General features: G+C 40.0%; 1 protein-coding gene across 1 annotated transcript in view; it reads right to left on the reverse strand.

Annotated features, from left to right (window-relative positions):
- The window catches only part of LTN1 (listerin E3 ubiquitin protein ligase 1), a 49681-nt gene that overhangs the window by 10663 nt on the left and 12748 nt on the right, over positions 1-26270 (reverse strand). Inside the window, exons 10-24 of the mRNA XM_006267160.4 lie at positions 25172-25957; positions 24542-24583; positions 22231-22423; positions 20411-20650; positions 17301-17454; positions 16914-17064; positions 15851-16052; positions 14702-14861; positions 14129-14233; positions 13704-13846; positions 11741-11876; positions 10446-10590; positions 4404-4617; positions 3824-4061; positions 2586-2660 (exon numbers count right to left, since the gene is read on the reverse strand). Coding sequence (XP_006267222.2) covers positions 2586-2660; positions 3824-4061; positions 4404-4617; positions 10446-10590; positions 11741-11876; positions 13704-13846; positions 14129-14233; positions 14702-14861; positions 15851-16052; positions 16914-17064; positions 17301-17454; positions 20411-20650; positions 22231-22423; positions 24542-24583; positions 25172-25957 — 2984 coding nt within the window. The remainder of the gene's footprint in view (positions 1-2585; positions 2661-3823; positions 4062-4403; positions 4618-10445; positions 10591-11740; positions 11877-13703; positions 13847-14128; positions 14234-14701; positions 14862-15850; positions 16053-16913; positions 17065-17300; positions 17455-20410; positions 20651-22230; positions 22424-24541; positions 24584-25171; positions 25958-26270) is intronic.

The raw sequence follows: 26270 nt of genomic DNA on the forward strand, positions 1-26270 counted from the left end.
CAGAAAGAGCTCAACAAAGAAATTGAATGCCATTGTGGAGATTTGAAAGGATGATTCTGGCCTGGAGTTGTTTTAATTTATTGTTACTGGTTTCAGGCAGCACCCATACTTTGAAGGCAACAGATAAACACAAAAGAAAGCAAATCCACTCACACTAGCAAGACAGAAATTAATACTTACCTTACTGCTGTTGAAGCTGTTTTCTGAAATGCCATGTAAAATAGACCATTTCCCACATGAGATTGGAAAAAATGCCCTAATCAAGTTTTGTAGCTTCTCTGCTGTAGTTAACTATATCTGATGTTTCAAATAACAAAGCAGCCTTTTAAAATTCCAAGCCAAATTTTAATGAACCTTGGTTTTTATTTCATTTTGTAGATGAATGCATTAAAAAAGGAAACACAATATATGAGAACCCTAACCCTTGAAACTGTACCGATCTGCACAGCTGGGACCCCAGATATTAAATTCCTTCTTTTTTATAAACAATGATTTAAAGCTGGAGCTTTCTGTTCAGCTGTCACTATTATAGATATCTTAGATATCTTACTGACTTTTACTAAAAGCATTATTTTCTCATCATTTTATATCCTGGTGTTAGACACGCAGAAAATGTGCTAAGGCAACTACCTACACTTCTTGAGGGCTGGAAACATTTGTTTTTTCCTAATGCTTTACTCCTTATTTCTTGGACTTTAGAAAACATTCATAATTTGACAGCGGGCTGTTTGCTAAGCGTTTGCTTGGATGGTGAGCAGAAGAATGTGGGTTCATCAAGAACTGCAAAGGTAGACTTCAGGCTGCATGGGAGACTGAGACTACTGGAAAATCACTGACAATTAAAAAAAGATTAATTCATTGGAGACAAAGGGCAGATAGGACAGCCCTTCCTTTCCCCATCTCAAAAGAAATGTTTCAAAAGTATATGCTCTTTCCAGAGTAAAAGTATATGCTCTTTGTTCCAAAAGTAAAAGCTCTTTCCAGCTGCTGCTGCTGCCAGATCCAGCCCTGGCCCGTGTGCTAGGGGTGCTGGATGGAGCAGTCTGGGTTTTCCACGGAGACTAGTTCAGGACCCATGAGAGCAGGGCATGTGGCTAGGCGACTGGAATGAGGCTGCGGGTAGGCGGGAAGCGGCATCTGGGAGTGGTCCGGGTGGGCAGAACTGAGGCCGGGATCACAGGGCAGTGACAGCACAGGGTTGGGGCCAGGGCAGGGGCAGAGCCATGATCTACTGCCTGCAAATCCCTGCAACAGGCACCTATTCTGCAGGCAGGGGCATGCTAGGAGCAGATTGTGGCCCTGCCACAGGCCCTGTCCCCACAATGTCACTGTCTCATGATTCTGGTCTGTGAACCTGGCCCCAGCCATGGCCCCACCTGCCCATCCCGTTCCCAGAAACTGCTCCTTGCCTGCTACAGCCCCATTCTATCCACCTGGCCAAACATGCCCTGCCTGTGCAGGTCCTGGTCCAGTGTCCATAAAGACCCCGGGATCACTGGGGTGTGGCAGTGCAGGGTGGGGCCCCAGGGCAGAGCCACTCAGCGAGTTTGGGTGAGCTGCTGCAGGCAGGGAAGGAGTGGGGGGTGCTCACCTGGTCCATGACAGCTCAGCATAACTCCCTAAGTGAACCCACAGCCCAAATAATTGCCCACCCCTGCTTCATCGTCATAGCTCATGTAGTATTTGTTCTCAAATATCAGAAGTAATTTTGGGGTTTTTTCTGATCATCACATGTGACTGTTTATAGAGTTTAGACTATTCGCTGCGTCTAAGACAGACAAGACAAACAGTAACTGTCTTAAAATTACCTCAAGGAAATTTTGACTTGGACATTAGGAAGACCTTTCTAACTATGACGGTGGTCAAGCACTGGAGCAGATTACACAAAGGCTGTGGAATCCCCGTCACTGAGAGTTTTTAAGAGCAGGTTAAATAAACACTTGGCTGGGATGACTTAGATGGAGGTAAGCCTACTGACATACTCCTAACCCTGAGTCCCCATGCCAAATTCATGGTTTTACAGTTCAGTGTTTCAAGAGTAAGGGGGTGGGGGGGCTAAGCATCCCTCTCTCTTGTGGCTGTTTGACAAGCATACGAATTAGTGATAGAATATCACAAATCACAGGCAGGTGAACTACATAAAATGAATTACACAAGGAAAGAAAAACTCTGACCTCTGAGGCTTGACAGCAATAACTTATTCTTTAGTTGATTGATTTTATATTAGAGACACTATCTTTGCTTTTTGGTTGGTTTGGTATGATTAAGAGTTTTTAACAGGTGCAGTCATGGATCTCTTCTCTCCTTCCTCGGAGCTTATAAGAGCCAGTTCTGGTGGCAATACTTCAGTACTAAATAAGTTGAAACATATGATCTCAATACCAATGCAAACAGAGAACGTTAAGCAGTTCTACTGTATATTTACATGGCTTCTGCCCTGGTTAGTCACAACCATGAGTTTCCCTTTAATACCAATGCTAACAAAAATGATTGCCTCTGCTATACAACTGATCTCTACTCAAGTCGTGCAATGTCACCACAGATAACAGAACACAAGTAAAAATAAGAAGGAAAAAAAAACTTACAAAGTTGATTCTTCCTCTTCCTCACCATATGATTTGAGATCTTCATCATCAAATGTTGGCAACTCAGGCATTAACCTGAGTAGAAATAAAGAATTAGATTTCATTTTTTGTTGTGTTCACATTTCTCTCTCACTTCTATGAAGATAGATATTCTAATAAACAATAACCTACTAACTTATTTATCAAAGATAACAGTACATACAAGATGTGTGTTCCCATTTTCAAAACTGGCTGCCTAAATTTCAGATGGCAAAGGGCACAATCTTGTATAAACTATATAGACTTTTAAGTAAAATATATATTAATGTGCATGTATACACATAAATATATATAATTATATATATATTAATATATATAAATGTGTGTGTGTGCGCATGCAAACAGGCAGATCAGGTTCTTTGGATAAAACATACCTTTTATTAGACCAACCCAAATAGTTGGAAAAATTCTTTGCAAGCTTTTGGGTATAAATACCCTTCATCAGGTTGAGGAAAATTCTGCAGTTGGTCTGTGCTCTTGAAGCAATATATATATTTTTCTGAACTACATCTATATTATTATGTGTATTTTTTTAGTCAGAAGTCCTACTTCTGTATTTCACAAGCCTCTCTAAGTGGTCCTCTCAAAAGGAAGCAAGGGCTCCCATGGAGCATTTGATTCAGGTTACATTCCCTTTTCAGAGGTACACGTAAGTCAGTTATGTACCATATTTCAAATTTCAGTGCATTATTATTTTGATGTGAATTTTTTCCAGATTGCTCTAAAGAATCTTAAGCATTTTCCCCACTATACCAAGACAAATACCTGAGGCAGAGATTAGTTTCAAACTATCCAGTAAAAATTTACCGTCAGCAGAAGTAAAGCATGAAATTACTACAGATTTTGTGTCTCAAATGTGATTCAAAACAGAATCTAAAATGTAAGACTTGAGCAACCTTATATTATCTGAATATTGGTGTTTTATTAAGTATGAGTAAAATTCTGTCTGAAAACCTAATTAGGTTTTCATGTTCTATAGTAGTTACGTGTTCTTATAGGTTACCGTAAGAGTTTAAATTTATAGATTTATTCTATATTTACACTGGTTAAATACGTATCAGAGTTCACTACATGCACATAAATTACCAGTTAGTATTTTTCCCCAAATGAAGAATTATTTTGCTAGTCTTCGTTGTATCCAAATGTAAATATTTTACAGTTTTAAAACACATGACAAAACCCATTGATTGATTCCTTACTTATATAACATATGGTAGACAGCAACTTGTACAGGCCTAGCTTGGAAGAGGAGTAATGGAGATAACGTGTTTAGCAAAGTCTGGAGTTTGTCTGGGAGGTTAGTTTTCTGGCCAGCAACAAATTTGGCTGGCAGTTTGTGGCTCAACAACTGATCCTTTGAAATATATGTCAGAGCTTCACCCAAGGACATCAGTATGGAGTTCTGAAAGGATTTTTCAGATGCAAGTTTGTTTTCTCCTGTTCATAATGAAGAAAAACAGTAGTTACATTTTTAGTCATTTGTTATGGTTGTTAGCAAACTTAATCACAGATAATTCAGGTATACGAACTCCCACATATAAAAACTATCTAATATTAAAGACTGAGAATTCTGTCATCATGCATCCATTAGGTGTTTTTTTCATTACTGAGCATATAATGCATTTACAAGAATCAAACCAAGGGTTTTAGTAAATGACAAACAGTACAGTGTGTGCATAAAATCAAAAGATGGATGCCCAACATGCTATTTTAGATTGCTTTAATGGGTCATTTTTCATATCAAGCTACTACCCACCCTGACTTTTGCCATTTACTTACCTGTGACTTTTACCAATAAAGGTAAAAGCAAGTTGTGAATGCCTTCAGAAAAGAATTCCTTCCATTCAGAAATCAGGTTCACCGGTAGATTTTCAATAACCTCAGGAGTTGCTTCCTGGAAGTAAGCGCTAAAGGTCGAAGCCAAGTCACAGCTGACACAAGCAAAAATTTGCACAAGTGGAACTTGATAAAGTGAATGGTTTTCACTTGTTGTCTGGAAAATAATAGCAGTGATTTCTCAAATTATTTTTCTTATAGCTATACAGAGTTACATATAACAATTTGTAGTTTGTTAATTAATTAGAGATTTCTTTACAAAAACACAATAGAAGAGAACTAGAAAGCAAGACAAATTTGGGTTCCCCCTCATCTTAGGTTCCTGACATTTGACCTCACTAGGTTATTAAAATGCTCTGCTGTATCCCAATAAAAAAATAAATCTGCCCAATTCTTATCTGTGTTAGAATAAAGGATTAAACTGCCACCAAGTGGATTCAAATAGGAACATATGCATCTGCAATCCTAAATTGTTATGCTGCCAAGTAGGCCAAAAACCATAGTTTAAAGAGCAACTGCTTCCCTTCTAACATGAAAACCCTAGACAATTCATTCACTCCAGTATTTTCAAAATACAAATAGACTTACATTTGGCTAGAGACAATTAAAGAGGCATTTACTTATTTTAATCTACTCTCTACCCCAAAACTATGCTGCTGCTTAATTTTTCTCTGACCAGATCCAAAAAAAAAGAACATAAGTACTGAAAATCCTTTAAAATGAGGAGAGAAAGAAAAGAGAGGGCATATACACAAAGGACAGGTTGAGAAAACTTAAACATTTCAAGTTTTATTTAATTTGGTTTATAAACATCATATCGCTCAGTCTACCTCCACCCCACCCTTCGTATTAGGTTCATAAACACTTTTAGAGGTTGATGTAGAGAGACTGAGTTTCATTCAATCAATTTTGTGTGTGTAATTTTAGGAACCCCTTCTTTTCTGGGATAATATCTCTCAGAGCTTGAGGGAAAATATGACAGCCCCAGTTCAAAAGAACTCTCCAGTTTGTTTTCCAAAGAACTAATGCTTTTTCATAAATCTCGAATCCCTGTTATAGTCTGGAGACAGTAACCTATTCTAAACAGAGGGACTTGCAAACTAGTTGTTACAGATATATGCGATATTAATTTATTTTTCAGGTTGTACATTACCCTCACTAGAAAGTCAAAGGGGAAGGGACAGGAAACAGATTTTCTTGTGCAATTAATTTATACAATGCTAAACTTTTGTAAGACTAATATCACAAGATTCCTGCCCTGAGAAGCATATAACCTAGATAGATAGCAATGTATACAGGTCAAAATGGGGATTCACTGTGAGCACTGGTTCACATTTTTTCAGCTATTTTAGTTGGTCTAATAAAAGATATCAGATTTACCCAAAGAACCTTGTCTGCCTGGTTCACATTAAAAATATATATATATTTGAAATATAACATTAAAGAGCTCTTTTTAAAAGCAGGTTTCAACTCATAACATTGAGTATCACTTAGCCCTTACAGTTACATTTTAAAGCACTGAAAAAGGAAAAACACAACCCCAAACAAGTCACCTGATTTAATCTTATTTCACATAACTCTACAAGGCAACAAAATGCCATGTATATTCAAACACTGTTTGCATCCGAATCCCACACAACGCACTGATCTCTTCTGCTCGTGAATTTTCCTTCCATTTCTGGTTATGACCCTATCCAAATTCATCCACCCACAGAAACAGATGCTACTATCTTTAAAATCCTATAATAGAATCACAGAAAATTAGGGTTGGAAGGAGGCCATCTAGTCCAAGGTCCTGCTCAAAGCAGGACCATCCTCAACTAAATCATTCCAGCCAAAGCTTGGTCTAGCCGGGTCTTAAAATCCTTCAAGGTTGGAGAGTCTACAACCTCTCTGGGTATCCTGTTCCAGTGTTTTACTACCCTCCTAGTGAGAAAATTCTTTCTAATATCTTACCTAAACATCCCTTGTTGCAACATGCGAACATTGCTCTTTGTTCTGTCATCTGCCACCACTGAGAACTATGTAGCTCCATCCTGTTTCGAACCCCATTTCAAGTAGTTAAAGGCTGTTAATAAATCCCCTCTCAGTCTTATCTTCTCTAAACTAAAGAAGCCCAGTTCCCTCAGCCTCTCCTCAAAAGTCACAGCCCCCAAACCATTTTTGCTACCCTCTGCTGGACTCTCTCCAATTTGTCCACATCCTTTCTTTAGCAGGCGGCCTAAAACTGAACCCAGGACTCCAGATGTGGCCTCACCAGTGCAGAATAGAGGGGAATAATCACTTCCCTTGTCCTACTGGCAACACACCTACCAATGCATCCCAGTTTGCCGTTAGCCTTCCTGGCAACAAGGGCACACCGTTGACTCATATTCAGCTTATTGTCCACTGCAACCCCCAGGTCCTTTTCTGCAGAGCTGCTGCCCAGCTAGTCAGCCCCCAGCTTGTACTAGTGCATGGGGTTGTTCCATCCTAAGAGCAGGACTTTGCACTTGTCCTTGTTGAACCTCATGAGATTTCTTTTGGTCCAATTCTCCAATTTGTCTAGGTCACTCTGAATCCCAGCCCTACCCTCCAGCGTATCTATTACTCACCCCAGCTCGGTGTTTTCTGCAAACTTCCAGAGTGTACACTCTATGCCACCTTCCAGGTCGTTGATGAAGACACTGAACAAAACCAGCCCCCAGACTGACCCCTGGGGCACTCCACTTGATACCAGCTGCCACCTAGACATCAAGCTATCGATTACTAGCCTCTGAGCCCAGTACTCTTCCAACTAGTTTTCTATTTACCTTGCAGTCTGTTCATCCAGCCTGTACTTCCTTAGCTTGCCTGCGAGAATGTTGTTGGAGACCATATCAAAAGCCTTAAGAAAATCAAAGTATACCACATCCACCGGTCTCACATCCACAAAACCAGTCATCTCATCACAGAAGGCAATCAGGTTGGTCAGGCATGACTTGCCCTTGGTGAATCCATGCTATCTGTTCCTAATCACCTTCGTTTCCTCCAAATGCTTAGAAATGGATTCTTTGAGGACTTGCTCCATGATTTTCCCAGGTGAGGCTGACCAGTCTATATTTCCCTGGATCCTCCTTTTTCCCCTTTCTTAAATATGGGCACTGTGTTTGCCCTTTTCCAATCATCCGGGACCTCTCCTGATCACCATGAGTTTTCAAACATGATGGTCAGTGGCTCTAAAATCACTTCAGCCAACTCCCTCAGCACCCTTGGTTGCATCCCATCCAGACTTGTACACATCCAGCTTCTCTAAATAGTCCCTAACCTGTTCTTTTGTCACTGTTGGCTGTTCACCTCTTCCCCAAACTGTGCTGTCTGGTGCAGTAGTCCGGGAGCTGACCTTTCCTGTGAAGACCAGGGTGAAAAAGGCATTGAGCAATTCAGTCTTTTCTGCATCCTCTGTTACTAGGCTACCTCCCCCATTCAATAAGGAACCTGCACTTTCCCTGTTCTTCCTCTTGGTACTGACATACTTATAAAAACCCTTCTTGTTACCCTTCACATCCCTTGCTAGCTGCAACTCCAACTGCACTTTGGCCTTCATCTAGTTGCAACTCCAACTGCCTTCATCCCTGCATGCCCAAACAATATTCTTATACTCCTCCCTAGTCGTTTGTCCAACTTTCCACTTGTTATAAACTTCCTTTTTGGAATTTAGATTACTGAAGAGTTCCCGCTAAGCCGAACTGGTCTTCTGCCAGAGTTGCTAGTCTTCCTGCACATCAGGATGGTTTGTTCCTGCACTCTCATTAAGGCTTCTTTAAAGCACAGCCAGCTCTCCTGGACTCCTCTCCCCGTCAGACTGGCTTCCCAAGGGATCGTGCCCATCCGTTTCCTGAGTGAGTTGGAGTCTGCTTTTCTGAAGTCCAGGGTCCTTAGTCTGCTGCTCTCCATCCTGCCTTTCCTCAGAATCCTGAACTCAATCATCTTGTGGTCACTGCTACACAAATTGCCATCTACTGCTACATTCGCCACCAATTCTTTCCTATTTGTGAGCAGCAAGTCACAAAGAACACAGCCCATCATTGGCCTCTCCAACACCTGCACCAGGAAGTTGTCCCCAACACTGTCCAAAAATGTCCTGGATTGCCTGCACTGCTGTATTGTGCTCCCAGCAGATATCAGAGTGATTGAAGTCCCCCATCAAAACCAAGCCTGTAATACGGACACTTTCACTAGCTGCTTAAAGAAAGCCTCATCCACCACTTCCTCCTAGTCTGGTAGCCTATAGCAGACCCCCACCATTACATCACCCTTGTTGCTCTCTCCTCTGGTCCTAACCCAGAGACTTTCAACAGGCCTATCTCCAGTTTCTGAGCAAACATATGGCTTTTTTTTACATAAAGTGCAACTACCCCTCCTCTTCTCCCCTGCCTGTCCTTCCTGAACAGTTTGTACCCATCCACAACAGTGCTCCAGTCATACAAGCTCACACCAAGTCTCTGTTATTCCAATCATGTCATAGTTCTGTGATTGTTCAAGGATTTCAAATTCTTCCTGCTGGTTTCCCAGGCCCTGTGCATTCTTGTACAGGCACCTGAGGTAACTAGTCGACTGCCCCGATTTCTCAGAAAATATGAGAACAACTCTTCTGTTGCCCCTTCCTGCTTGCTCTCCCTCCAGGTCACCCACCATCTTCACATCCAGCCTTCCATCTCATACACACGCAAATGTAAAGTCATAAATAAGTTCCTAAGGCAGGTGATGCAACAACCTCCATACATCTATTGTGTAAAACATAACTTGTGTGAAAGCATGAAAATTGCTGTTAGGAAGGCATTAAAATTTAAATATCTATTTCTTTGCTTCTTTGTTGTAAGTACAAGGAAAAGAAAGTGACATAGATTAATACAGGGGTGCTCAATCTCTGGCCAGCAGGCCAAACGCAGCCTGCAGAGCCATAGCTATTTGGCCCACAGAGCTTTCTACATATTGGGAAATTTGGCAGCAGAGGAGCGAAGCTAATACAGCTACACTCCCCCACTGACAAATTCCAAAACCCCAAGCTCCACACAATAGGTTGGGGACAGGTCATGCCCCTTCCTCCCCACATCCCATGACAAGAGTCCAGGCCACAACCCTTCCCCAGGGCTGGATGGGACTGGGCCACACTCCCTTCCCCTGTGGGGCCAGGTTGGGACCTGCTTAAGCCCCCTCTTCTTCAAAGGGCTGGGTTAAGCCCATTTCCACCTGTGCAGCTTGGCTGGAGCTGGGCCATGGCCCCCCCTGCTCCAGGTTGGAGCTAGGATGCCCCCTCTGCGTGGCCAGATGGGGCCCTGCCACTACCGCTCCATGGCAGGTCAGGACTATCAGCCATATCTAGTCTGTGGAGGGCTTGGGCACTGCCAATCCAGCCCACCCACTGGCCAAAAAGATTGAGTATCACTGGATTAATATATTTAGAGCAGTGGCTATCAACCTTTTTGGACTCAAGGCACTCCTTCATAACTTGTCTGAATTTAGGAACACCCTATTCCAAAAACTTATTTATTACAGTGCGTAAAAAATAATGACTGCAAAAATATTTTAAATTTGTCAACAGGTCACAATGTTTTTGACACCAAGGATTTCTATTTGAAATCTCTTGGTTTATCTTGTGAATTATGTGTTTGCACACTTAGCAGTGCTAATATTGTGCAGCACCGTGGTTAAACATTACTGCTGAAGGACACATAGCAAGGGATCACTGTAAACTGTGCCAGAGGTGCCTCCTGCAGCAGCTTCTTTAATATTTTTCATTTTGCCACTTTCTCCTGGCCAATTAGCAGAGGTTTTAAATATGCTGTGGTTTTTGGCTCCCCAGAGATCAGCAGCAAACTGCTTGGAAAGCAGGGCCCCTCTGCCAATCAGGGTCAGGGAGAGCATGCGGCAAAAACATCAAAAGTGCTGCTTCGGGGGCACTTCTGGCATGATTTACAGAGATCCCTACATATAGCAGGTTAACGACGATATTTGTTGTTTTACCTCTAACCAAGCCATCATGGAGCACAGGATGAAGTCCCATTCATTGTCTGCCAACGGAGTTGCGGAATGTTTTAGCACTAAAGGAAGGTAACGCATCACCTCTATATTGAAACCAAGCAGCAGAGGACTTGACTTTTTCAGATTGCTACAGCAAAAGAACAAAAATTTAAAATTATCTTCATACTGTAGAGGAATACAATATCACTGTTCTTGCCTTACTCTTTCATCTTAGGTTAAATGCATGTTCTGCGCTTCCAAAACCCTTGGGGCTTTTTTCCCCCTTTATTTGTATATTAAAAAGGAGGTATTCACATAGGAAGCTAACACATCTAGCTGTGGAACAACAGGTATAGGAGAAACCAACCTGTAAGCAGGCAGACCAGCAGTTCTGCTGTTCTAAATCAATCCCCTGGTTTAAAATTTTGCTCATCAAATTATCAATTCAAATGATGACCTCATGCAAATCAATGAATTTATTACTTGCAATTACAGTTTGCTATATTCCACAAGTAACATTTCAACAAGAACTTATAGGGCTTCAGATTCACTTTACAAAAGCACACAAATGGTACACACACAGAGCTCAGTTGCCCAATGAGGGCAGTTAGGTCCCCAAATTCCACATCATAATACACTAGTCACTACACAGGTACCAACAGCAAGTGCCCATTAGTTTATCTACTTGACAAACAAGTCAGGAATTAAAGGCTTTTACCAGTCTTTCATGGTGTCATTACGTGGCTCCTGAGAGGAAACCCAAGATGGATGAATTCCAAGGAATTAAGGTACTTATTCTCTGCCACTTAAATCATTGGTTAGATATTAAAAAATGAGGGGCAAACTTAGGTAGCTAAATCTTTTTTTTGGTACCTAAGTGATCTAATCTTCAAAAGTGCTAAGTAGTCTGCATCTCCCAAAGAAGCCAAGAGAAACTGCTGAATGGCTCAACACTTTACAGGACAGAAACAACAATTTAAAGTACCTGAGACCAAAACCCTGCAAAAATGCATACATGTACTTAACTTCAAATTCCTTGAATAGTTCTGATTCAGGTGCTATATATCGGGCTCAGATACTTAGAAGTTAAGGTCTCTCACCTAGCATACAAAGGCTTGGTTATCAAACTGTAGAGATACTAAAGGGACAGTATCTCAGCAAGCACATATTATGACTTCAATGAAGCCTTGAGAGCCCAGACCCCAATGGCTGCCTCTCCTCTTCTTTTTTAAAACCTTTGCCCCCTACTGGCTTTATCCTTTTTTTTTTTAATGTAGCACATAGCAAAAGTTACCTACCAGCTAAAAAGGAAGATGTCCTCATTATCATTTTTCCAAGTTATCATTATTTTTAGTATCCCAGACAATAATCCTCGGCAATCAATGTTCCCATTAGTCAAGCAGGAGTTTAAAATGGCAAGAAATCCAAATGCTCCTATAGTATGGAAAATCCCAAAAGCCAGGCTTAATGTTTATGAAAGGAACTTTGCATCTATTGACAAAACAGTCCGTAGAGAGAAAACAGAAATACCTATCCACTGTCTACGACCTCTTCTGACCCAACTTTAACAGTATTTCATAAAATAAGTTATTTTGTACATTATTCTGAACTTTATTTCTTTAAGTAGTTATTCCAATGTTATAGCATAGGAATACCATTAAATGCTGAAAGTTATATATCATGCCATGTTCAGTTTACATAGTTAACATGTAAACATAGTTTACATAGTTAAGGGTAAAAAAAAAAAAAAAAAAGAACAGAAAATGCATAAGCACAGCAGGCTGGATGCCTGATGTACTAAGCTCCCAAATGAAATGTTTGTTTCACACCAGATTTAAAATCAAAGTAGTATGTTAACCTATAGATTTAATAACAAACTAGAAAAGTAAAGCATACAGAAATTAGAAAAGTAATGCATGCAGTGGACAGCATTAACATTGTTCATGAAAGCCCACTGCTTATTTTAACAATGAAATCTTACTTCTGCTCTACTCTCTTTAAAACCACTGCCATTTTAAAAGATGACAAAAATTCCATGGATCTAATGCTTTCTGGAGAACAAGTACGTTTCTTCAAGTACAATACTAAGAAAATCAGAATGATTAAATGCATCACTGTATATGCATGTTGAGAGTATATACCTCATACATTTGGGTTTACAAAAACATTACCAGTTCATTCAGAAAGTAAATTAAGATACAGAGGATAACCTATAGCTTGCTTCATGTTTACTGGAAAACAGATGAGGTGCCTACTGCCCTGTGCAGGAGTGTCTAGAAAAGCAGAAGCAGAAAGAGAGATTCAGCCCACAAGAATAAGCTAAGCACCAATTCTCTGGTCAGAGGACAGACCAAAGTGATACAATGATCTCCACAGCCGAGGTAAGATCTACACACCCCTTTCCCTGTCCACTACTCAATTTCACAGGCCAGGCTGTAGCGGTCCAAATGTATTCTTCAGTGGACATGTCTACATGAGACGTTTACTGTGTAGTAGCCTAATAACACTGCAAAGTAGTGGGCTGGTCAAAAACCATGCTAATACGCTACTGCACAGTGTTATTAGGTTACTGTGCAGTAAGCTTCAAAAAAAAATTCTGCTGGCACTACTGTGCATTTAGTCAGTACTTAATTAAGTACTAAACTAAATTTACAGTAACTACTGAGCATTAATGAATGTGCAGATGCGCCCATAGTGAAGTAAGAAATCTCAGAACACGTTAATTAAAAATCTCACTGAGGGGTAAACTAGTCAGGTATACACGAGTTGATGACTAGAGGGGAGGGAGGGAGGGAAGCTGGGGCATAGAAAGATTCAAGCCTTTGCTTAACCAGTTTACAACTTAACCAGAATTAAAGTTCATGCTTCCCAAGTGTTTACAAGGTCAATTTCAAAGTGCTCAGCTGGAGAGCCAAGAAAATGTTCTATGGATATTCTATATTCAGTTTCTAAAAAGTCTAAAATGTTTATTAATAATGCTAAATCTCTGGGTCTAAGTCCTTTGCTTTCCAATTCTCTATATAGGACGTATACTTAAAACTTTATTTTCAGGTATCATTTTATTTACTGATCATATGTTGAACCTATGTGTTTATAAGCTAGTAAGGATTGTCTATATAACTAAAACAAAAATACTAACTTAAGTTCTATGAATATTGTTTATAATCCACCCCTGCCTTATCAAATAGCAAGCATTACTACAAAGAAGTTAGTGTGGATTTTTAGTCTTTATTATCTGAAGAACAGCGTTAAGTTACTGACCGTCAGTACTGGAGAGCTCTGTTTCCATGCATGCCATAAGTTTAGCAGTGCACTGGATGACAAGTTCTTCCTTTTCATCCTCAAGTAAAAATGGAGACAGGGACTGAACTGTGTGCAAGTTGCCTTCAGTTAATGGGAAAAACCTGTTCACAGAAGTAAGGTACCATTCATGAAATTTGGAAATAAAATTAGGTTTATCATCAGTAAAATGAAAATTAGTTCACAGGAATCATGGATTCAACAGAATGGTTTTGTATTCTGCTTGTTAGGGTGATTATGTATATTAAAATGGTTTCTCTTTTACACTATATGAATGAATTCTAAAATGCATCTATTACACACATTTCATTTATCAGGACCAGTTGCAACACAGCATTATCACTGTTTTCCCCACAAAGAAAGTATAATCTCCAGTATTATATTACCCATCAGTCGTCTTATATAGATCTCTTATCTGACAGGCTGCAATACTGTCTGTCTTAATTAATTTAGCCATGGTTAAGGACCAAAGTCTTCCACTCTCTTTTGATCTGCAGAAGGGATAATAAGAACTTGTTAAATTTATGCCTACACAAATACAGGTCACTAGGTTAAGATCTGATGAAGGAAGAGAGATTGAAAAATCACACCATAGAGTGACAGCTGTTAATACAATATATTAAGGCTGTCCATTTGGCAGCCCTCTCAAATTTAACTGATGAGCCCTGGGTTTCCAGTCCAAGCACCACTCCCCCACCCCACTGGTTCTGTGTTGCTGCCACCAGAATCTTCAGACTTCCCACCATCCCTCCTCCAGCTTCTGTTTCCTGTCCCTGCCCCTGAGGCCAAGAAGGCCAGGTAGCCCACAAGGCCAGGGAGTCCACTGTACAGTGCAGTTTAGGGGGAAGACCACATGCAGCCATTGGTCACTCAGAAGTTGGACAGCCCTGCACTATATAATACAAAGGCAAAGCCAGAATTAAGTATTATATCTCAAGTATTTCATAATTTCTACCCACCTGTTAAATAATATTTGCAGAAGGTTGATTTTATTACTAAGTGCACTTAACTTCTCATATGTAATATTCATTACTTGAAGCATATTAAGGAATTCAAGGAGCAGGCAAGGAGGATTCTCAAGTTCTTCAATCCACTGCAATGAGTACAGCAGTTCTGCAACTAATCAAACCAGTGAAAGTATCTATTCAACATGTGCACTATATAAATGGGAAATCTCTGCTTATATTTTGATGGATCTTTGCAAATCATAATAAAAAGTGTTTACCCTTGTACGTAGTATCAGGGACTAAAAGGAACAGGCTGGATGCCTATTACATTATAACTTTATATAAATATATAATTATTATATATTTTGAGTTTATTCAGTTGCTAAAATACATTATTATTATTATTATTATTAACAAATCTAGATGCTTAGGCACTATTAAAAATAGGTATGGCAAGAATTCTTATGACTATATGTTTATGTCCCCTAGAGAATACTCAATCTGGGATATCAGCCCAAGGCTGAAGTTGGAAGCAAGCTCTTAAGGTATTGTCTCTCTTTTCCTTCATTTTCTCTATGAAAATCCACATTCAGGTTTATATTTCTCTTCATAGCAACAGAGAATGAACTTTGAAAGTAGCCACTGCTATCTCATAATATGCAAAAATATGTCAATTGCCTTGTCTTTTCTAAGAATAGGAAAATAAGTTGCTCCATAATTAAAAATAAGCAAGCCAAATGGGAAGGAAAGATAGAATAGTTAAGAAAAGAAAAAATGACTGCTCAAGGTCTCTCCCAGTTCTTCCCTAACAGTCTAAGCGCACAAATTTGCTAGCACAGATACACTCCCTGTTAAATGTTTCGCACTTATGCGGTATTTCAGACTATTGGCAAAGAATAATTTTTACTGTGTTAGTGTAAGCTAAGAGGTTTTTGAGGTTACATGAATACAAACAAAAACAACCATTATGTTCTAGATACATGGACACTGTTTTTAAAGATACTTCTACATTTAAAACAGGAGCAGAACAACACTGGCTAAGAGTACAATGATTTCAGTTATGAGCCAAAACTTTAACAGCAACTTTAAACTATTAACACAATTTGGTTTACATGGCTACTATATTAATGAATCACTTGTCATTTTACCATTTTTACTTACTTATACCATCCATTTTCTTTCTTTCAACATCATGATTTTCAAAAGCCACCCCATTTTCCAGGACAAACAGGACTATTTTACTTAATAATGCTCCAGTGCACAGATGGCTTGGAAGCTTAACTGTATCACATAGTTTAACATTTGCTCCTGAACGTTCATGATTCATACTCAGTCTTCCTTCCAGAAGAGGTCTGTGTAACCACTGTATAAGGAATAGGGGGAAAGAGATATCCATATTTAAGTGCCATTGTTACAGATATAAAGTAAATTTTAAAGTATTTTTCTAACTTTGTGGGGAATTTTGAATTTAAATGTTACTTAAAGTGACATTAATACGTTTGTTGGCCATTGGTAAGTTTGTTGGCTGTTTCCATCAGCCAATCAGAGTGCGAATAAAGCATTACGGATAGACAGACAGACTTAGGCTTTTATAATATTAGAATATTACACACACAATTGAAATTATAAGTGTGTGTGTGTGTGTGTGTGTGTGAGCGAGTGAGCGAGCGAGCGAGCGATTTCAATTGTATGGCCAACAAACTTTTTACTAGCTTTTCATAACTTCAAAAAAACCCCATCTGTCTGAAAATTGTGCATCTATTACCAAAAAAGAGATTACTATACATGTATTTTAATTTTTTTAGCTGGCTCTGTGCATTTAGCAACACTGTTTTGCTAGATTTTTGTAGTCAGATTAAAAAAACCTCAAATCATCAATTGGTCATAAATTGCTACAAGACCGCTTCAGATTAGACATAAGGAAAAACTTTACATTAGACATAAGCTCAGGGGGGCTGGACCTGATGATCTCATGAAGGTGAAATAGCGTTAAGTGAAACCAAAAGTTTCTGACAAATCAAGATGGTGACCATGAGCATTATAACAAAACTCATTGAGTGCTAAGTGGAATCAGGTATCAATGTAAAACGACCATCGTAGCAAAACAGCACTAAGCAGGGGCTGCCTGTAATTGACTGCAGATAAAGAAGTCCAGGGAGTATATACTATTCAATAGCAACAATTTCACTGTGCAGTGACTTTCAAGATGCTGTTACTTTCTTACCTCAGTGGATAAAGACTCTCTCAACTTCTCCCATTCAGAGATGTTTGGAGTAATATATCCAATATATGCCCCCACAAGATAACCAGAAAGTTGACCAGTTTCTAGTAGCTTAGTCAGCAAATCATGTATTGCAGAAATCAACACCTCAAGGCTGAGAAAGGGAAAATAAAATGTTAACTAAGCTATCAGGTAACAAGAATATACTTCATTTCAGCATATGTGGCTTTTCAAATGTGCCTTCTGGATCACACTTGCTTCTCCCCATGCACAGAAAACAAATACCTTAATTTTTTAGTACAAAATATAGGATGGAAGCAGTGAAAATATCAATTTTGATTCTCTGGGACAATACTAAAATATGAAGAGACCTAAACTGCAAATACTTACCTTTTAATGTCCAAAGGGGAAAACTGAATTTGATTCTTGACCCACAACGCAGATTTATGCAAGAAGGTACTCTGTTTCTGCAGAAGGCCCAGCTGATGCACAAGTGAATTCATGCCAGACAACCAGGTATGCTTTAATTTACGCACAAGCAAATCTGAAAACAAGCCCCCCCCCAAAAAAACCAGACCATTTTAATTTAACTGCTCAATTCCATGCTGTATAGCGCTAGGCACACTGGGTATACAAACTTCTCTTTTAAATGGTTACTTTTGAAATGGAATTGTCTTGATCAAACAGCTGTCTTTAGAAAAAAAAAATCCCCCACTGAGCAAAAATAACGCACTTGCCACTGCTTTAAGTCAGACCTGAAGGTCTGAAAAATCGGTCACCAAGGAAATGAAGAATCCTAAATTAATGACCACTAGGAAAAACTCTGCTTTAAGTGACCTGCCCGTAGGATAGTCCAGAGCCCCCTAAGAACTGTGACTGAGACGGAGACAGAATCTAATTCTCCTAAACCAGTGTTTCCCAACCTTTTCCAGCCCCAAGGCACACTTACATTAATAAAAATTTTCCACGGCACACCTGTTAAGGCATTCCCCCATCCTCATATCTATTGTAGCTCACTGCTATGGCAAAATTCCACAGCACACCTGTTCATTTCTGACAGCACACTTTTGTGCTGTGGCACACTGGTTGGGAAACACTGTCCTATACAAAGTTCAATAAACCAGGAGTACATCCTTTCTTTTTCTGCAACCCCCAGCATAATTCTTTCTTATTCTATCACAGACCATAGTGTCTTTACTACCTAATTCATTCCCAGGTCTATCCTCTGGAAAGAATGAGGCAGGAATCCTATGGAAAAAACAGTATGTAACTAAAGACTGGAGATAATGCATATGAACAAAAATCACAGGTGATCTTAAATACTTTTTAGCAACTAACTTTGCGCCCTGTCAAGTCAAATAAGGGCTGTAACCACAGGCCTTCACAAACTTAGCCATACTAGGTTTTCAGTCTTCACATAAAACTAGAACTATAGTAGATGAGCCATTTAACCAGTGATTCCAAAGGATATCTGCTGACAATTGAGCGGTGGCAAAACTCAGTGATCATGGGTTCTGTTGAAGAGATGCATGCTATAAGCTCACAGACCCCTTTTACCCATTCCCTGCAGGCGTGACCCATTCTACCCTATGCCCCCTAAGACACTGATTTTCCCCATCCCCAACTCCTCAGTCCAGTTCTGTTTTTCTCCCCTATGAACGAACAGTTTCCAATTCTCAAGCTTCCCATACCAAGCCCAGTTACTTTTCCCAACCAATATTCTCCCTGCCTGCTGGTTCCCAGTCCCAGTCTTGGCTACTGGCTACTCAACTGACCAGTCTCTCCCTTACCCACTGGCTCCCAACTCCAGTCCCAGTCCTCTAGTTTCCATCTCCAATTAACGCCCACATTTTCTGTTTTCAGTTCCACTGTCTTGAACAAAGCCAGTTTGTAGCAACCTAGATCTTCAAGTGCAAGGTAAATCCTGCTTGATCCTGGATTGCAGTATGCCTAGTGTGTCTAGACTCTTCAGGGACTTAGCTGCAAAGTTCTGGCAAGTCAACAGTGGATTGTCCCATCCCTTCCCCTACGCAAAAGTTTTATAGCTTGGCCAAATTTTAACAGGTTTTCACAGGGATAGCAAAAGGCACATCTCTGATGAAGTCCACCTCCCTCCAGCTTAAAAGCTGTCATGCAAGAGTAATGTATGCTAGACTTCGTGGAGAAAAATATTGCTAATTTTTTTAGACATGGGCAGAACATGTTTCCAATAAGTTCGACCAGGGACAATATTGCTTTTTATGTGCTTTGAGGTACTGAGGTTTCCAGAAAATAATAGGTCTTGAATTGTGAGGTATATGGCAAGCATACCCCCTGTCCCTGTTACTAGTACCGCTTGATAGAGTAGGCAGTTACAAAAATCAGTGCAGGTGTGCCAAACCTGGGACAGATAAGACCAAGCAGCTAATAAGCAACAGGCTGTATGTGCTCACTGAATGAAGTGACACCAGTCAGATGACCAGGAGAACACTGGGTTAGGGGATTTAAACCCAGCCTGGGGCCATACCAGGAAACTTACAAATCTCCAAACTTTGCAGCATGGGTGCTCCTGGAGGCAGACAGGCACCTAGCCTGCTCAGAGAAGCCAGGGAGGAAGGCTCCTAAGCAGGTAAGGCCTACAGGCAGCATTTATCCAAGGAGGGAAACTACTGGATTTCTTTTTGAACTAGCTGGGTTTTTTGTTCAATTTGGACTTGTAACTGAAGGACCAGGTTGTGGCTACAGGGGTAGAGAAGGCCATGAGCAAGGGTGCTGGGGTGCACCCTGCTTTTAGGGACCAGAAGACAGCTCCAACCTGTGAAGCAGAAACTATGATACGGAGACAGAACCCCAGGAGGGAGGGGACTGCTGTCAAGGCCAGGCCGATACCCACAGAAGCTGAGATCTCAAATCCACGGACCAAGGCAAGGCGCAGCCAGAAAGGAAAAGAGGGCATAGGCTATGATAGCTGAAGCCCTAACAAGCCCTAAGAAACCAGCAGGAGCAATGCTTGGAAGGGAGAGCACTCTGTGAGCACGGCTGGACAAGAAGCTCAGGTAGGGTGACTGGCCTGATCAGGTAAGGCCAAGCTACTTGCGAGACTGCTACTGGTCAAAGTACTCCCCACTCCCCAACAACATACAACAAAATCATGGCAGGTGAGAAACTGGAGGTATAGGGAGGCTGGAAAAAGGAGCAGGTAAGCAGAGCAGACCCTATGTGCTTTACAAAGATCTTCTCTAGACTGCAATGCAATTTTCAAGCTCCTTTAGACGCTCCCCTCACCTGCCAACTAACCATCTTACATGACCACCTGGGGGTCATGTCCCACCAGGTGTGAACTACTGATCTAGTTTTACAGGGCTATTATGAAAGTAATGTGCTATATTTTTTTTCAAAAAGTTTTCTTTTTCCTATTGCCTTGAGATTCAACCCTCAGTGCTAACCAACAGATGCAATTATAGAAATGTGTGTTTCAAAGTCAGATTTTGGTTTGCAAATTAAATTTCAGTTTTGCTTACCTGGCAAGTGTGTAGTATCCTGGCTCTGTGCACACAACTGAAAAATAGTGAATAACAAATCTTCTGAGGATGGCATCAGCAAGCACCCTTTAACAGAACTGAAAAAGCTGGAGGCTACATCACAGATGAAAGATACCGAAGGTTCAGTATTTCCAGCTTCAGAAAGATCCCTAGCTTTAGACAAAGCTGCTTGAAGCTTATCAATAATCCTTTCAACATAAATTTCACCAATCAAGAACTCTGGGAGGATGGAAGGGTAGGGGGTGGAAGAGCGAAGGGGAAAAAAAAAAAAGACGAGACATTTTTACAGTTCTTCCACGGCAAGTAGGATAATGTGAAATTCAGCAAACTCTAATCAATATCTCTAATCAGTATTTCAAGATTCTCATTCACAAATACCAAATCGATTCAAAGCAAAGACAGCTTTATTTCTATACATGGTAAAGCGTCTGTCTGTATCTTCACTTTAGGCATTATGCAACAGGCTAATGAAATGCACACAACACATTTTTGGTGAAGCTTCTTGCACCAACCTTTGCATAAAACAAATGGTTTATAGCAACCATCCCTCTACAGCCATCTGTTACACTGACCCTCATTCCCAATAAGGCAAACAATCAGCCCTGCAGTGCAGCATTTGGGCTTTCAAGCTGGCTAAATTTCTGCAGACAGCTGAGCAGATTTCCCAGAGAAGACTCTGGGACCCCATAGCAAATATGAGAGTTTCACGAACACTAGAGATGCACCGATACACTGGTCCATATCGTATCAGCATCGATGAAAGGAAAACTGACATAATTGGCAATCAGTTTTTTTGGCTGATGTGGCTGATAACGTCGCTGATAAATGCCACATGCATGCATGCAGCTGCAGCATCCTAGGGATGCAGAAAGTGGGAGATAGATCCCACTGCTATGCACACCCCAGGGGAGCCATGGGGGGCATGTGCCACCTGGACCTGTATGCAGGGCAAGGGCGGACTGCTGCTGCAGGCAGTGCCGGGCTCGGCGGAGGTGGGGCTGGGCCAGGGCTGCACTCAGGGCTGGCAGTGGTGACACTGGGAGGGAGGGGGTTACATCACTAGGAGGGAGGAAATGGGCTGTGGCCACCCCAGAATTCGCTATAGTCCCCTCCCTCCAAACATCACTGCTGCCAGCCCCAAGTACAGCCCTCCCACCAGAAAGAGCCACTGGCTCCATCCTACTCCCTGCCCCACCCTGGCCGGGCAGTGCCTGCCCTAGCCCTAGCCCCACTCCCTCCCTCACCACAGGGGCCTTGATCTGTACCCCATGCCCCTTCCCTCACAACAGACTTACCAGCCGGATGCTGCTCTCCAAGCTGCGTATCAGCAATCAGATCAATATCGGCCAATATTGCTTGTTAATAACCGGCCATCAGTATTGTCCCTAAAAATCTTTATTGGTGCACCCCTAACGAACACCCACCCATTCTAGAACATGGACATATTGACTGTTCATAAGTATTTATCATGGACCTCTAACAATAAGCTCTAATACTGATGATCTTCACAACATACCTATTCTGCAGCATTACCCATTACTAAATCTAAATTTTCTTCTTCACACTGAAGAAAAATACAATTGCTGGAAATCCTACAGAAAGAAGATAAATGGTGGTTCTCGTACCAGAGGGATGGAAGGGAAAGCATATTAACTGACCACTCCCAGTTAGTGTAGATGAAGTTAACAGGATGTGATTAATTGGCTCTGGCAAACAGAGGAGGAGGTATAAAGTAGAAATAGGATTTCTGGAAAAACCTCAGGAAGTTCACCCAATCCCCAAAGGATAAATAGACTCACCATTCCTAACATGTTGCGACAACACCAAGCTCAAGAGGGTCCACTTTTCTGAAGAGTATGATTCTGACAAGGCTGCAGTGGTTTTTAATCCCACATAGCACAGATCATCTGCTAACATTACAAGTTTTTCTCCAAGTATGTCCCCTTTCAGCCAGTCACAGACTAGCAAGTGTTTAACTGAGCTTGAGCATGCCTAAATTACAAGGAAAATAAAGAACTCTAAGTAACTATTTTGAGGTTAATACCACATTTTCTAATATTTGGCATGCCCTGGAATATAAAACACACACTGCTGTTAAAAGACAGCTTGAAGAAAAATAATTTTTACCTTGTAGTACACGTACAGTACTGAGTAGTAGCAGCTAGGAAGCCAGGTCTGAGCCTGCACACTGGGTCCAGCCATGGAATGACCCCGCACACCAGACTGGGCCAGAACACAGGGTCATGTCATAAGACTGGGGGAAAGGGGAAGAGTCCATGGGTCCAGAAATTTTCTGGCAGGGGAGTGGTGACAGTGTTAATTGCCATGACACCCAGAACTGTGGCAATTAACTCTGCCACTGCTCCCCACTGTCACATTTCCAGACCCGTAGGTACCTGTATTTCTCGCATATAATGTGCACCCCATTCCTCCCAGCTGGTTTTTGGGGGAAAATGTGTATGCTTTACTTGAGGAAAATATGGTAACTCTAAGGGCACAGGATTACTATGCAGTCTTCAGAGATAATACTCCATACCTATACATTAAAAACTGCAAGTTATCTGAAGAAATGCTGATTTTTTTTTCTAAGATGCCAAATTACAAGAGACATGGGTTTTCCAGAAAAATTTCCAATGCCCTAAATAGAGCGTGATCTGATTTGGCAAGTTTGACTTATATTTAGTAAACTAAAAATGTACCCATGTTAATTTTATGTCCCAATAGCCACAAGTATTTGAACTGAAATATTTGATTAGGAAAAAATTAAGTACAGCATGCTTAATGTGATTTAAATGTTATATTCAAACAAATTCAAGCTTTATGTGGCAAGTTTTTTTTTTATTGGAATAATTGTAAAAATGTAAAGACAATACACAAAAGCATGTACTTCCCTTACATTGTTTGTTTAAAATTTAAGAAAAAATTAAGGCACTGAAAACTATTGATATTAATTTTACAACACCCAAAGAACCATGCATGATATGCCATGCTTTGGTTTTGATTTGACCTGCACAGCCAGTTAGGTGAATTCATAACTTGATTTTTGGATTGGATTATTATGTGAGTGTATTTACCCTTCTGTTTACAAATCAATAAAACATACATGTACTCTCTCTCACACTTCCTAGGGAGAATCACCAGAAAAACATTAATTACAGCTTTGAAACTGGCAAGCTTGCCTAATATTGTATTGGCATCCATTCATTATTACTAATGAATTTTATGATGCAATGAATTTTTAGTAATGGAAAATTTTCCACAGAAAAATAAAGCACTGGAAAAATTTTTGCCTCATATCTCTGCAAATTACACACAAAGAAAAAACGATTATGCTAGGTGATAGACCAATTTAGTAATAAAATGATAAACAACAGGAAAGATTTTTAAAATGTGAGGTATTCATTAAGGTGAATACTGTGGTTAAAGCACTGAACAGTGAACTAAATGATCCCAGCTGTGCTAGAATCTATACTTATCACCTCAGGCAAGTCACTTACATTCTGTGCCTCCACTCCTGCCCATGTATAAAGACAGGAATAATAATACTGCCTTACTTCCCAGGCATTGTATTAATGTCTGAAATGTGACAAAGAAAGCTATAGAAAATGCCTAAAAAATTGGATAACTTGATTCATAGTTTTCACATCATGGGGTTCTGAATAGTGCCTCAATTTAAGTATTTCAGTTTCTAAAGCTCACGTGCACAAGTTGATGGTGTTTTGTAGAGAACAAACAGCAAAAGGAGTTGAACTTACATAACAATAACCATCACCAATTGTATTAATACCCCTCCTCCTGACCACCTGAAATCCAAATATATGAATGGGCAAAAAGTCCTGCTAGATCAGAAATAAGACAGGCTGAAAGAAGAAAGCTTAGATGGGGACAATGACTGCATACTCTGTGGATCAAGAGAAGTACCAGTGCCATCAAGCCAGAACTCCTGAGAGATGCTCCCTTAAAATGAAATAAATGGTACTTTTAACTTTAGGTAGAAACACTACTAGATTTTAAAATTAGACCAATCTGCCATTTACTATAACTTCTCAAAATTGAAAGAAGGAAAGTATCCCAAATTCTGCATTCAAAAACAATTCCTGAAAGAAATACCTTTTGAATTATTTGAAGAAAGATGTTCCATTTCAGATCCATCTAATGGAAAAAAATGAAGAAATACAGTTAATAAGACTTCACTGGGATTGGAATGCTTATACAATACTTTTACTACTTATTATCCAATTTTAATTTCTGAAGATGGTGCATACTGTCAAGTTTGAGTAATGATCCAAGATTATTCCCATAGTTATGATCATACTGAAGCCTGTACTCTGTGAATGTTAAGTGCTATGGTGCCTAACTGTATGGCATTACACTTTTTCTCCTGATCCCTGTGTGCCTCTGTCAAAATGGGAAGTGGCTGTGATGAAAAGCCTAAAGCTCAATAATGTTGTGCCACGCTGTATAAAGAATGTGATAAATAATATACTCAAATGATGTACTGCTCTTAAGTTCTTTGTTCCTAGATAAAATCAAGTCTGAGATGCACATCTGTCATAACCCGTTTTCTAATATTCTAATGGCAGTTCTCCTAAGGGCACTTCCCTTTGTCAGACTTATCCAAAACATGTATTAATCTGACATAGTTCAAACCAAGAAACAGCTATAATTAAAAAATAGCAATTAGCTCTATCACAGTTAATCATTAGGACAAATTCTTTGAAAATGAAACAAAATACATACCTTAGTCAAATCATCAAGAATACTTTTTCTCTCTGTACTACTGTTACAACAATTCAGAATGCTACACAAAATATCAACCAGAAAATCTGTTTCCTTCCTCCAGTCTTCCTTTAACCAAGTTATTACTTTCTGATGCAAAAACTGTACGGATGGGTTTTCGTGCTGTGGTTTTACGTTTTCGTGGGATACCGCCTGAGTGGTATTTTCGTTTTCTTGTTCTAACAGTACCTGAAATACTCTGTTTGAAGAGAAGGAGCCAAGCAGAGCAGAGAGAAATTTTAAGTGCTGATCAGACGTTTGTTCATTGATGTATACAATACTCAGTTCAGCAAGTCTACAAACCAAATCTTCTAACGACTGTTTTCTTAGAAGTGAAATGTGTGGCGGGTCAGCCAGAAATTCAGATTCACTGTTACTTGTCACTTCAGTAGGCTTCCTGCACTCAGAGTTCTTTTCAGATTCATCTTCATCTGTAAATCTAATTTTTATAGTTTTCTGTTTGCTTGGTTTTATGGAGCTCTCTGGATTATGAAGAGTTTGTAACAAGCAGGATATAGCAACCAAAGATTTCTCATCAGCAGCCACCATATCAACATGGAGAACACACAATTTTAAAAGACTGTCCCAAAAATTCAACAATACTCTCTGGAAAGCTTCAGCTGAGCCATCATCATTTAAAGTTTCCGCCTTCATCTCCCAAGAGCTCAACGTGTCTGCCATTTGGTAAAACAATGAACCATTTTGTAATCTGGTTTCTTTAAGCACAGCATCAATGAGAGGAATTAGCTACAAAAAGAAACACAAGAAAGATTTTAGTTACTGAATACTTACCCAACTGGATAATCATTCTGAGCTCAGTAATCCCAAAACATTTTCATAGTATTCAACAGCTATAGAAACAACATCAACCTAATAGCAATTCTGAGAACAAGGTTAGAACAACATCATAACCACCCAACTTCTTCTATTAAACAAAAGTAAGTGCTGTTTACAGCCATTATATTATACTTATTATATTTATATTTTATTAATAGCAATGCTCTTTTCAAATAGTAAATACACGCTTCATTAGAGGGTTTGGTTTTATAGGAAGGAAGAA

This window comes from Alligator mississippiensis, chromosome 1, assembly GCF_030867095.1.
Source record: "Alligator mississippiensis isolate rAllMis1 chromosome 1, rAllMis1, whole genome shotgun sequence".
Taxonomy (NCBI): domain Eukaryota; kingdom Metazoa; phylum Chordata; order Crocodylia; family Alligatoridae; genus Alligator; species Alligator mississippiensis.